Source organism: Rhizophagus irregularis, chromosome 17 (assembly GCF_026210795.1).
Source record: "Rhizophagus irregularis chromosome 17, complete sequence".
NCBI lineage: Eukaryota > Fungi > Glomeromycota > Glomeromycetes > Glomerales > Glomeraceae > Rhizophagus > Rhizophagus irregularis.
Window position 1 is genome coordinate 859,501 of NC_089445.1, and position 12,935 is coordinate 872,435.

The 12,935-nt window shown below is 25.5% G+C and overlaps 3 protein-coding genes across 4 annotated transcripts; 1 reads left to right on the forward strand and 2 right to left on the reverse strand.

The window, feature by feature from the left end:
* Positions 1-93: 93 nt before the first annotated feature.
* Positions 94-4,355, reverse strand: OCT59_008925 (uncharacterized protein; the record flags this gene model as incomplete). Its single annotated transcript, XM_066133196.1, has 16 exons — positions 94-1,258; positions 1,334-1,511; positions 1,573-1,659; positions 1,745-1,801; positions 1,884-1,937; positions 2,016-2,052; positions 2,125-2,256; positions 2,333-2,421; positions 2,514-2,564; positions 2,632-2,673; positions 2,762-2,815; positions 2,916-2,955; positions 3,159-3,575; positions 3,692-3,861; positions 3,972-4,035; positions 4,146-4,355. 16 exons carry the CDS (start codon positions 4,353-4,355, stop codon positions 94-96), a joined length of 2,847 nt encoding a protein of 948 aa, XP_065999662.1.
* A 1,834-nt stretch (positions 4,356-6,189) lies between these two features.
* Positions 6,190-7,668, reverse strand: OCT59_008926 (uncharacterized protein; the record flags this gene model as incomplete). Of its 2 annotated transcripts, none has more annotated exons than XM_025323839.1 (1): positions 6,190-7,668. In XM_025323839.1, the coding sequence occupies one exon, from the start codon at positions 7,666-7,668 to the stop codon at positions 6,190-6,192; it is 1,479 nt and encodes a 492-aa protein (XP_025189473.1). The 2 variants fall into 2 exon arrangements, with proteins under 2 accessions (XP_025189473.1, XP_065999663.1); XM_066133197.1 differs by having other exon boundaries at positions 6,190-6,783.
* A 3,947-nt stretch (positions 7,669-11,615) lies between these two features.
* On the forward strand, positions 11,616-12,620 carry OCT59_008927 (uncharacterized protein; the record flags this gene model as incomplete). The annotated part of the gene is made up of 3 exons (XM_025331323.2): positions 11,616-11,959; positions 12,036-12,349; positions 12,418-12,620. 3 exons carry the CDS (start codon positions 11,616-11,618, stop codon positions 12,618-12,620), a joined length of 861 nt encoding a protein of 286 aa, XP_025189474.1.
* Positions 12,621-12,935: the final 315 nt, after the last annotated feature.

The window sequence follows — 12,935 nt, forward strand, 5'->3', positions numbered from 1 at the left end:
ATATTTATCACCATAATTTCTCGCCGTAATACTCTATATTATTATACTTTGACATATCTTCGTTATATTATTATACTTCGACTCGCATATCGTTTATTCATCATCATTATCATCGTCATCATCATCATCATCATCATCATCGTAATCATAATCGTCATCATCATCATCATCATCATAATTTTCGGTTTGCTTTCCTTTTTTCACCTTTTTCTTCAATTTTTCTCTTCTCCTCATTTCTCTTCTTTCCATTTTAGCTTTAACTTTATCTCTTTTTTCTTTACCACTTTCATTTAACCAACTCATAAAAAATTTTTTTTGTTCAACTTCTCCTTTACTAGTCACGTTTAAAGCTTCTTTAATACTTTCAGGTGAACTTATAGAATAAATTCTATCTAATAAAATTTTTATGGTACTTAATTGTGATAATTTAGCTGCATAACCCAAAATGTTTAATGATTCAACTTTTGTTAATAATTCTTTTTCTTTTTGTTCTTCCGTTAAATTAAATGTTACTTTTGGTGTTGTTGTCTCATCTTTACTTGTACCAGCAAGTTTTATAATATCACCATCATCATTATCATTATCATAATTATTATTATTAATTTCTTCATCAAATTTTTTTTGTTCTCCCATTCTAGCATTCACATCAACACCCCATTTAATTAATCTTTTAATTAATTTTTTAACCCATTCTTCTTTCATATTTAATCCCATATCAACACATACGAATAATAAATTAGGTAATTTTTTACCAGGTATAGTAATTTGTCTATTAACATCAGCACCATATCTAACCAATAACTTTAATATTTTATAAATTTTTTCAAATGGTCCACCACGATGATTAAATCTAATTTGAGTTAAAGTATATCCTAAAGGATTACCACCAATTTCATTACTTAAATTAGGATTCGCTCCATTATCCAAACAAAATTTAATTACATTAGGTGTTAATTCTTTATACCATTTAAATAATAATGTAATTAATAATGTATCCCCATTTGACCTTTTTGCATTAATTAAACATCCATTTGTTATTAAATATGTTAATGAATCTTTAAAATATTGTGAATTTGTTTCTGATGAAAATAATGATTTGTTCTCTCCTAAATAATTTATTGGTGATCCCCCTGTATATGAATTTGTACAATCACATGTTGCCCCCATTGATATTAATGATGTAAAAGTTTGAATTATATTTTCTCCTGGACAATATTGTGCTACCTCTATCATCAATGGTTCTAATGGTCTCCTATAACTAATATTACATAATATTATATTAATATAAATTTTTAAAGAATAAAAAAATATAAAATACATTTTTTTTAAATACCTATTTCTTGGACCTGTTATTTGTTGAATTTCATTTAATTTTTCTTTTTGTACATGTATATGCCATTTTAATCCATCTAAATCACCTTTTTTTGCATGATATGCTGCATAACATGGTGCTGAATTAATTGTCCAACTATTTGTTGCAAATAATACCTTACAATATTCACTATATGAATCTACAATGATATATTAGTAAAAGAAAAAGGAATTTCTTATAAAAATTAATTAAATAATTACATTTATCTGGTTGTGTTACTGATATTGATTTACTAATAGAACTTTCTGATGCACTTCTTCCTGTAAGATTACTAAAACTAAATAATCCTACAAGTTGTAAAAATATAATTTTTAGTTTTATTTTTTTTTTTAAAAAAAAAGTCAAAATATAATATAATAATAAAATTTAAACCTCTATTAATCGAACTATCAGATTTTGTCATTATTGGACTTTCTGGTTCTTTTATATCTTTAATAATAAAAAATTATTATTTTATTATAAGTTTCAATTGAATATATTATAATATAAAAGATTAATACTGCAGATTTACCTGAAGATACAAATGTCCAACCAGTATCTATTCGTTCCCCTTGATCTATAACTTCTATAAAATAAAAAAATTGTAAATTATTCATATTTATATAAAATTTTATCGCTTTAAAAAAAAAAAAATTATACATACCTTTACTATCAAAGCTCATACTTTTTGTAAAAGATTTCTAGGGAAAACAAATAAAGAAAATAAAATAATTATCATCATTAAAATATCTATTTATATTTCATAAACTTACTTTAATATTACTTGTATTAAGATCACTACCACTAGTAGATCCAGATAATCTTTTTACAAAACCTTTTGCTTTATTTTTTGCTTTATATGTCCATGATTTCTTTTTTATACTTAATTTTTTACCTAATTCTGGCTACAAAATAAATAAGTATACATTTTTGTTAAAAAAAAATATTCAAGATAAAAGAAACCCTACTTTGTTTCGTTACCTCATTTGTTATTAATTTTACTTCTCTAATTCTTTCTTTTTCTACTTTTTCTTTTTCTTTTTCCTTTTCTCCTTTTTCATCTTTCTCTACTTTTGATGAAAATTTTATAAACGTTAAAACAATTGTAACCCAGCTTTGGTAAAAAACCATTCAAATTAAATAATTATATACTAATGCTTACTTTCAATTGGACTTTCTAGTACTGTTTCTTTATTATTATTATTATTATCTTCTAAAGTGAATTTAAAAGTTAATAAATTATCAAAATCATCAAGATAATTTTAATTATAAGTTAATACTTTTTGTTTTAATTTCTGTTGGAATAATAATATCTTTCTTCTCTAAAGTATCATTTTAACAATAGCATTGAATGTGATGTTAATAAATATAAATATAATGAACGAATTGAAACAAGTTTCAATTGATTACCTAGCCATAATTCTGCTGTCATTGCGTCGATTTCCAATTCTCTAAATTCTTTATCTTTAAAGAAATTAAAATTAAAGAAAGAGACGTATAAATTACGAATACCGTCATCTGAGGTAAAAGGAACCGAAATTTTAAGAAAATAATGTTATTTTACCTTGTTCTGAAATTTCAAATTCGTCCGGATGATTCAAGATCTATAAAGAATAACAATTTACACATAAGAACCATTATTGAAATAATTTATTACGTAAGAAAAAAAAGAATTGATACATACTTACAATAGACGTAATAGAGTATTTATTAAAAAAAATTTAAATAAGTTATTATAGTCATAATTTTATTTTTTTAACGGGTGAAAAAAAAAAATAAAATAAAATAACAAACCTGATTTCATAACATTTAACAGATTATCCAATTTATTTAATATTATTCCAATCGCTGGCCTCTTATTAGGGACATTATTCCAACACTCAATGTACAAATCGCTATAAGTCTTTGGTGTTTCCGATATAATTTTTTCTCGTTTATTTTTTAATATATTTGATATTAAATCATTTTTGTCCAAGTCTTTATTGTTGCTGTTATAAGGAGGGTTTCCACTTGATATTTCCCACAATATTACTCCGAAACTATAAATATCAGAACGCGTGTTTTTTTGATAATTTTCATCCTGTAATAATTGTGGTTCAATATACGGTATATCTTTAATCGAGAAATCATCGTAAGATGAAGAGTTGTGAATCACCAAATGTTCTGATATACCGAAATTTGTTAATTTTGCACGATTTTGGTGAAACAATACGTTCCAGGGATACTAAAAATTTATGCGCAGTAAAAAAAAAATATTAAAAAATAAAAAAAAAGATAAAAATAAATTATGCCGAAAAAAAAAAAGATAAATAAATAATGTATTAATATAAATTTTTATACCAGATTTTCATGTATTATTCCATTTGAATGAAGAAAATTCAATCCCTCAGCTATTTGATGAGCTAAATTAAGTTTATCGACCCACGATAATATAGTATTTTCTAAAATATGCCGTAAATTTCCTCCATCTGCATATTGTACCACTAAAAAACAAGAATTCGTCGTTGGATCTATCGAATAAGATGATAAAAATTCTCTAAATGTTATTTCAAGATAAGGTTTTATATATAAATATATAAATAAATATAAGAATATATGTTGGAAAAAACATAATAATTACTTTGAGATACCCCAAATATTTGAATTATTCGTTCATTAAAGTCCCTTCTTTGATGTAATTTTAACTGGAAAAAAAATAAGAAATTATATATAATATTTTATATATATTTATTTATGTATGAGAGGGAACCAATAATCAATCATCTTATATCACAACAAATTATCGATACTTTACCTCAAGAAGGAATGATTTTTCCATCTTATTATCAATGGATATATTATCATTAATAATTTTAAATAAAACTCTTTTTCCAGTTTCTTTCCAATAACTAATTTTATTATTATCATCACTTTCAAAGTTATTAACAACAAATTCTTCAAAGGGAATTAAGCTGATGTAATGCGTTTTGACTACATCATCGATCCACTTCCCACTATCAACCATTGTTTATTTATTTATTTAAATTAGATTATTATTTTTCTTAAAAAAATATTTAAGGGGCAGATGATGTGTATATATATATATATATTGTATACATATATATATATAAAATATTTTTTTTAGGAAATAGGAAAAAATATGGTAATAAACCTGTTCTCATAAAATTGAATGAAATATATAAATAAATTTTTGTATATTACTAAATTTGTATTTTTTGTAATTAATGTTGTAATTTTTTTGTGTGGGTAAAAATTTTTTATGGTATAACCATAAAAAGAGAGAGAGAGATTAAAATCTGTTGTGAGATGTAATTAAGTACCTTTATTAAATTGAATTTCTATTGTTGAAAAATTTACGCGAGAATATAACAAATTTCATTGTTGGGTAACCCATAAAAGCACCAGTTAAACAATCCCTACTAATTTAAAGTTAGGAATTTAGTACAACAACAAAAAATTTTTTTTTCTTTTTTTTTAAAAAAAAAGATGTAAAAAGAAAATAACGTAATATATTTATTGAGAGTTACACTGTACTTCTATATTAGGGTCATATGAGTAAATATACTGTTTATCGAATAATTTCAAAGTAATCGAAACCTAGAAATACAACTTGTTTGAGATTATAAAAGTCAATTTAAAATACCATTTAAGTGAATCCATTTCAAAATTCTATCTTGCTAAAGTAATAATCTACAATAATGGATAACCATAATTGGATAAATCATCTTTTGAAACGAAGTAACGAATAAAATTCCTTTTATAGATGGTAAAACGAATAATTTAGTTTCAAAAATGTTTTTTTTTTCAACAAAGAACAAGGAAAAAAAAAATTAAATAAAGAAAAATTCTTTAAAAAAAAAACAAGTTTTTTTTTTCTTCATTTTAAGAAGGATATTAACAATAAACCTTGGCACAATCGTACGAGGTAACAAACCTTGAAATTACCATATTTATGATATTAGTTCGAAAAATTCTAAAGAATTCTTGTGGAAAGTTAGAAAAAAAGGGATTTGTGTTTCATTAAATCATTAAAAGTTTTTATAGTGTAAATAGGAAAAGACTTAATTTGTCATCATCATTGACCCATTATTAAATAACAAAATATAAACACAAATCTTAATTTTTAATTAAGAAGATCGGTATCACCAATTTCAACACTATGTATGAAATTTCAAGAGATTAATTGTTAAGTAACGAAAGTAACAATTATTATGCATTAAATATATACACATTTAACTTGATTCGTAAGAAAATGAATTAAAATATTTCTATCCAAAATTATATTTTAAAATTTTTTTTTGCAACTATTCATACGTTACCTATTACAATAAGGATAACAATAAGAAAGATTCCATTGTGGAACACGGGATTATCAAGAATGTTTGATCAAAGCAATAAATTCAAATTGAGAAAAATGTGTGCGCCCATTCTTATGATTTCAAATGGAAGATTCTTTTACACTTTTTACCGCAGTAAAATATTATACTGTTCGGTTAGTAACTAGTAAGTAAAAACGCGAATAAGTTGAATAAGTTAAAAGCAATTTGTTTGCTATTTATAGATTTTATATTTCATAGATCTCAGTATTGTCAGATATCACAGATATCAGATGATCGTACTATTGTATCAATTACTATATTTAAACTTATTATAGGTATTGGATATGGGATGTATTAGTTTAATAATTGATAATAATACATTTTTTATTATTAACATTATTGATATTATTGATATTATTGATATTATTATTGATACTGATACAATTTATACTATATACTGTAGGTAACCTGTAAATGATAATTGATACCGAATTATAACTCAAAATCCCTTAACTGGTTTCATCTATAATTAAATTCGTATTTTTTTAGAGTACCTTTTTCTTCGAATATTTGACAAATATTTTCAAACTTTTCTTTATCATCACCATTCACACAATGAAATCCTATTTTTAATCCTCCTTCTTTGTATTCTTCATCATAATTTACTAAAAAATTTTCTAATTCCTCATTATTAAAATTCCATTTTCCTATCAAATTAATCTCCTTTAAATTATTTAATCCTCTTGTAGATAATAATTCGAAAAATGGTTTGGCTTCTAAAATTTCATTATTTTCATCCTCATTTATTCTCGTTTCAAGTAAAAGATGATTTAATTTAATACAAGATGATAATAATAATTCTATATCTTTCAATTCATTATTTGTCACCCATAAATTCAAGTCTTCTATTAAAGGACAATACTCTATAATAGTATTAATATAATTTGTTATAAAATTATCATCTTTTATATAATTTGTTTCTATTTTAATCTTCTTTAACTTTGAATTCGACTGTTTTAAAAGTGTTATGAATGAATCAAATAAATTTATCTCAAATAATGTGATCTCTAATACTTCTAATGATGGTAATTCAATAGAATTTAATGAAATCATATTTTTACCAATAAAAGTATTTTCTTTTCCTAGATCGATAGATAAATGCTTTAAATTTATCAATGAATTATTAATAATTAATGATGATATATCTTCTTCTTTAAATTCAATAGAAATTAAAGTATTTGTTAAAGAATTTAATGAATTTGATAAATTTGTTAAATTTGAACATTTTTCATAATCATAAGATATGAATTTAATCCATTTTAAATTTTCTTGTGATGATATTAATTTTGCCAATCCAATATTATCATAATTTGGATAATTAAAATATATATAAATAATTAATTCTGTTATATTATTAGTTATTTTTGATAATTCATTAAAAATTTCTTGTGATATTCTGGTTGTACATTCTAATTTTACTATATTTTGAAAATTTTTAATATATTTATCATCTTCAAAAAAATTTATTAATGATAAATTATTAGGTAAAATAAAATAATCAATTTTTGGTAAATTATTTAAAAATAATTTCCATAATTCTTCAATTAAAATATTTTGATTAAAATAATTATGAAAATTATTTTCACTTAATATCCCATTGGATATTTTAAGTATTAAATTTTGTGATAATATACGACAATATGATATATAATTATACATGGGATGATTATTAATAATATAAGATTTTGTTATATCTTTAAATATTATTAATTCTTTAATAGGTATAGGAAGTGATAAAAGTATTGTATGAGATATTGGTTTCCAAAATTTTTTTGAATAAAATGTATTTTTCCATGGGTAATATCTCCAAAGTATTGATACTCCAATTTTTGACCAACTATGATTTAATTGTATACAATTATATAAATCATGAGTATTTTCTGATAAATTTTCTAATATATTTGTTATAAAATCTTCGTTAAGATTTGTAAGTGCCATGTTTTCTTGAAAAAAAAAAAAAAGAAAGGAAATATGTATATATATATATTTTTTATTATTATTATTATTTTATTTGATCAGAACGTTTGGTTGACAGATATTTTAAATTATATATAAATATTTATCATTTATTAGATTTAATTCTGTCTGATTGTGTAATCTTTTAAAAAAAATTAAATTAAAATAATTTCCGTTAATATCAATCAAAAATTTTGATTGGCTGATACTGGAGTTTACGTTCCGATTATAAGTTATAACCAATCAATATTATTATGTAAAACATGAGTTACATTTATTTCACAGGGGTACACAAACAATAATAAGATCCCAAATAAAAATTATACATAAAGAGAATGTGATAATCAGGACAAATTATCTTGCGGATCTTCCCTCAACATTAGTCAATCGGTCAATCGGAAAAACTACTAAAATTTATTGGTTCAAAAGATTAAAAAATATGTAATATATACATAAAACCCTTATCAGGAAATGTCATCATGAAATTTTTGGGAGTTTATCGACCGTTTCAGAATTTTCTTAAAATTTAACGCTTAATAATAAGGATATTCGAACTTGTCTCAAAAATCATTCGAATCATCGGCCCGTGGAAATATCCTTCGGTCGACTTATTATAATCTACGTCATTGTATTACCCAATGGGTGCACGCGCAGTCAAGAATATACGTAATTTTTGTCATGCCCGGTGTCACTTTCACACCTTAGAAGTGATTTAAGTCTATTCTTCACCCGTAACACAATCGGCAAAATTCCATAAAAATTTCGCATTTTTTTTTAGCAATAACTTCTCATTAATATAATGATGATTATAAATAATGAAAATTAATATTTATTAATTATAAATAATTCGATATAATATATTTGTTATTATGTTTACTGTTTCAAAATCAAAAGTTTAGACCAAAACGGAACCTTATCCATAAAATATTATCTATTATTTTTTTTTGGCAATTCATGTAAATAAACTTAATTTAATATGATAAATCACTATTACTTATTTATGTATGAGATACCGTATATCATGCTATGATTTCTCGAATGTCATTTTCTCGAATATATGGTTTTCCAAAAGTCATTTTCTCCGATTAATCATATCCCGGACATTTTACCGAATTAATAAATGATGTATAGGATTTGAAAATGATTGACTGTCAAAAGATCATTTGATCAGTTGATTAGGATTTTAATGACCGATATTTTTTATGAGACTTCCAATATTGAAAGTAGCATTAATTCTTATTGTTCACCGCAGTATTCCTTCCTAATGACCGAATTATAACTCAGTTATAGATATCAGTCTTTGACCGATATCTCTTTTCCCCCATCCAATAACTATTTAATATATATAATAAAATAATAATGCAATATGTACAATATGTACATAAATTTTTTTACGTGAGAACCATAAAAAAAATCACCTAATAATTATCGTTCTTGACGCAATAATTCATTAATCCTTGTTTAATATTATTTATTGTCAATAAATACATATATTATGGAAATTGGCATTCGGGGATTTCGGAAAATGATCCAGTTCAGGAAATGAGCATCCAGAAGATTGACTTCAGGAAATGATACATTTGGGAAAATGGGAAAATGGCATTCATGAAAAGATCCGACAATAGTACCCCGAGTATCTTGCAAATTCGGGTATATTACATGGGTGGTTACTATACTTGGGGAATAAATACTTGTTATCTCATTGTGTATGAAGTATATACCGATGGATTTTATACTTTTTTATACTTTTTTATACCGGTGGAGTAATTTACAAAAAAAATCCATCGGTGTATACATAATACCGATTGGATAAAAGAATTTATATTGCGTAATAAATTTTACATAGTTCTCGGATATTTTACAAATTTTAAAATTTAAAATCGAAAATTACCGTATATAGATAGTATCCGGGTATTTTAAAATTCAGGAAAATTTTTTGAGGGGTACTATACATACATAGACGGGGTACTATGGCCCGTGATATATAGTAATTATTAAAAAAATTTGAGATTTGTACCGTAATGATTTCGATTGGATTAAGTTTTTTATTCAACCCAAAACTTAATAATAATAATAATAATAATAATAATAACTGATAATAATAATAATAATAACTGATAATAATAATAATAATAATGGTTTTAATATTACCGTATAACCCTGACTAAAATGCTCGGTCTAAATCAAATTTATCCGATTTAAAACGACCAAGGTATAACTTCCATCCCGTCAATATTAATAATATATGCATGAAATTCGATTTATTTAAATATGACGATTTTTTAAGGAAATTCTTCCAATAGATCCTACGTATTACATTTTAATGTTTATACAAGAGGGAAAGGTATGCTAAGTAATTTTTGGTATACATAATAAATGCATTTAACACGTGAATCTTCTTGTTACATAATACAATAATAGGAGCCATATTGGATGTAGGACGGACCGATTAATGTTGATCACCCGATATTATTATAGGTATACACAGTTATGATTACAAAGATTACTACCAAAAATCGTCTTACCGACAATGGCATGGTAATTTCGCTGAATAAATAACATTTTGAATCATTGACTTTTTTATTAATTTTTTCATTAAAAAAATTTGATGTATTTAATGTATACAAATAATGTCAAAGTAATTTCGTAGCAGGTAGTTTCACAAATATCCATTAGAAAAATTTAAGATAGAATAAGGATACAAATAACGTTTTATACATAATAAATGTGTTCACTTTAATAAGTTATTTCAAAATAAATAGTAAGAAAGTAAAAAAAATGTTTGATCATTAGAATAAAATTCGGGGAAATGACTATCGGTGAAATAATTGTCGGTGAAACGATCCTATCGATAAAGATGGTCAATGGTCCTACTCGGTCCGGTCTAAGCAAGTCTGCAGCAAGACTGATCCTAAAAAAGACTGTGGTCTTGTTGATTTATTACGTGATCGATAAGGACCATAAGAGACTGCGTCCAATGTGGTCCGGTCTTTTTGCCACGTAGGACCGGAGAGGACCATGGTCCTTAGGATCATTGACCATCTTTACCTATCGGGTGAAAATGATTTTCGGCGAACTCACATTGACTATCGGCGAAATAATTGTTGACGAAACGATCCCGTCAATGAAATGGTTTTCGGTAAACTCACTGTTGATAAGTTGACTATCAGTGAAATAATTGTCATCCCGTCAGTGAAATAATTTTTGGTAAACTCACTGTTGGTAAGTTGACTATCAATGAACAATTGTCGATGAAACGGTCCCGTCGGTGAAATGGTTTTCGGTAATCTCGCTATTGGTCGATGCAATTTGATGTAGCACACTTTGAATTATTACAATTATTAATCAAATTAAAAAATGATGCGATGCAATTTGGTGTAGCACACTTTCAATTAGTAATCAAAAAGAAAAAAAAAAATGACGCGATGCAATTATTTTGGTGTAGCAATTTCGGATTCATCTTTATGCAACCTTTTTTTATTCGCCTATTTTTAAATTACCGTATAGCACTGATTAAAAGACCTCGCATAAAATACCGTCTCAATATATTGAATATGTACATTTAAAATCATATCCGACAACATAATAAAATTTTGATTGGTATAAATCAATGTTATATCAGTTTTAAAATTGATTTTAGATCAGGATATTATAGTCAATGCTATATGATATTCATATAGGTTCTCGAATATATTTTGGCAAGTCATCGATCATTTGCAAATCTTGTTTCAGCTAGGGTCTCAATTTTACGTTTATGACGAGCAAGTCGAGCATATTAGTAATCATAAAGCTCGCATGATTTGTAATTATTAATGAGATATTAGTAATTCTGTCCTTAAGCCATCCGTAAAAATATAAATAAGAGAGTATTGGCAGAATGTCCAAGCAATAATAAAATCATCTAAACTCTTAAAAAATTTAAATTTACAATGCAATCTTTCAAAACCATAGCTATTGCTGGAGGCACAGGAACTTTGGGTTATTATGTTTCTGAGGCCTTTTTGAGCGACGGATCTTATAAAGTGAAAATTCTTCGTAAAAAACCGGAAACAGTAAATGAGAAAGCTAATTTGTTGGTTTCTAAAGGCGCAGAGATCGTATATGTGGATTACAATCAAAAAGATGACCTCGTAAACGCTCTTAAAGGAACTGATGTTCTTGTTAGCATTTTGAGTGGCTTTGACACTTACAATATTCAATCCAAAATGTTGACCGTTGCTAAAGAAGTTGATGTAAAGAGATTTATCCCAACCGAATTTGGTGGCGAATACAAGTGCGTTTTTTCATTTTTTTTTTTGTTAATATAATATGAAATAAATCTAAAACTTTTTTTTAAAAAAAAAATGAAGGCTTGGGGATCATATTTGTACGGATACCAAAGCCAAATTTCGAGAAGATTTGAAAAAAAGTGGACTTGAGTACACGTTCATTTACAATGGGGCATTTCAGGAATTTCTCGGCTGGGTGGGATTTGATGTTAAAAAGAAGGAAGCTACGTTTTTTGTGGATGAAAATAAAATTATATCAACCACTTCTCTGTCTGACATTGCCAAATATACTGTTGAGTCACTTAAAGTACCAGAAGCTCGTAACGGTGCTATCAGGGTTGCTGGCGCGGCTTTAACATTGAAAGAGTATCTTCAAAAATTTGAAGAAGCTACTGGTGAGTTTTTATCTTCGTTCTAAACACAGTCTTTTAATACAGTAACTAATCGTGATACGTACATTAAGGCTCGAAATGGAAAGTTATTGAAGATAAAGAAGTACGATATCGATACCTAAACAAGATCGACCCGGTTCCTTCAGATGCAGATGATTTCAAAGTCATGGCTCTTAATCATACATCGTTCGAAAAGCTTGACAACGATAAATTCAGCTTCACCCCGCGTCCTGTCACTGAAACTATCAACGAGCTTATTTCACAAGCGCAATAAGATCATCTTTCACAAATTCTGTCACATCTTACGTTTTAGTATTAATTCTAACGTATTTTAGTCAGTTCATTATAATGTAATTGTAACTTTTTTTTTATAAATAAAAAGCGATTTGGAATACAAAAATTTAATTTATTGTTATTATGAATAATTTTCAAACAATAACTATATTAAATTGTACGAATGTAAATGTATTAATGAATTTGTTTGCTCGAGCATGTTTACTTAAACCCGATTTTTTGATTTTCGTTATAAAATAATTTTAAGATTTTGAGCATAATAAGTTATAATGAGTTTATTTATCTTTACAGTATA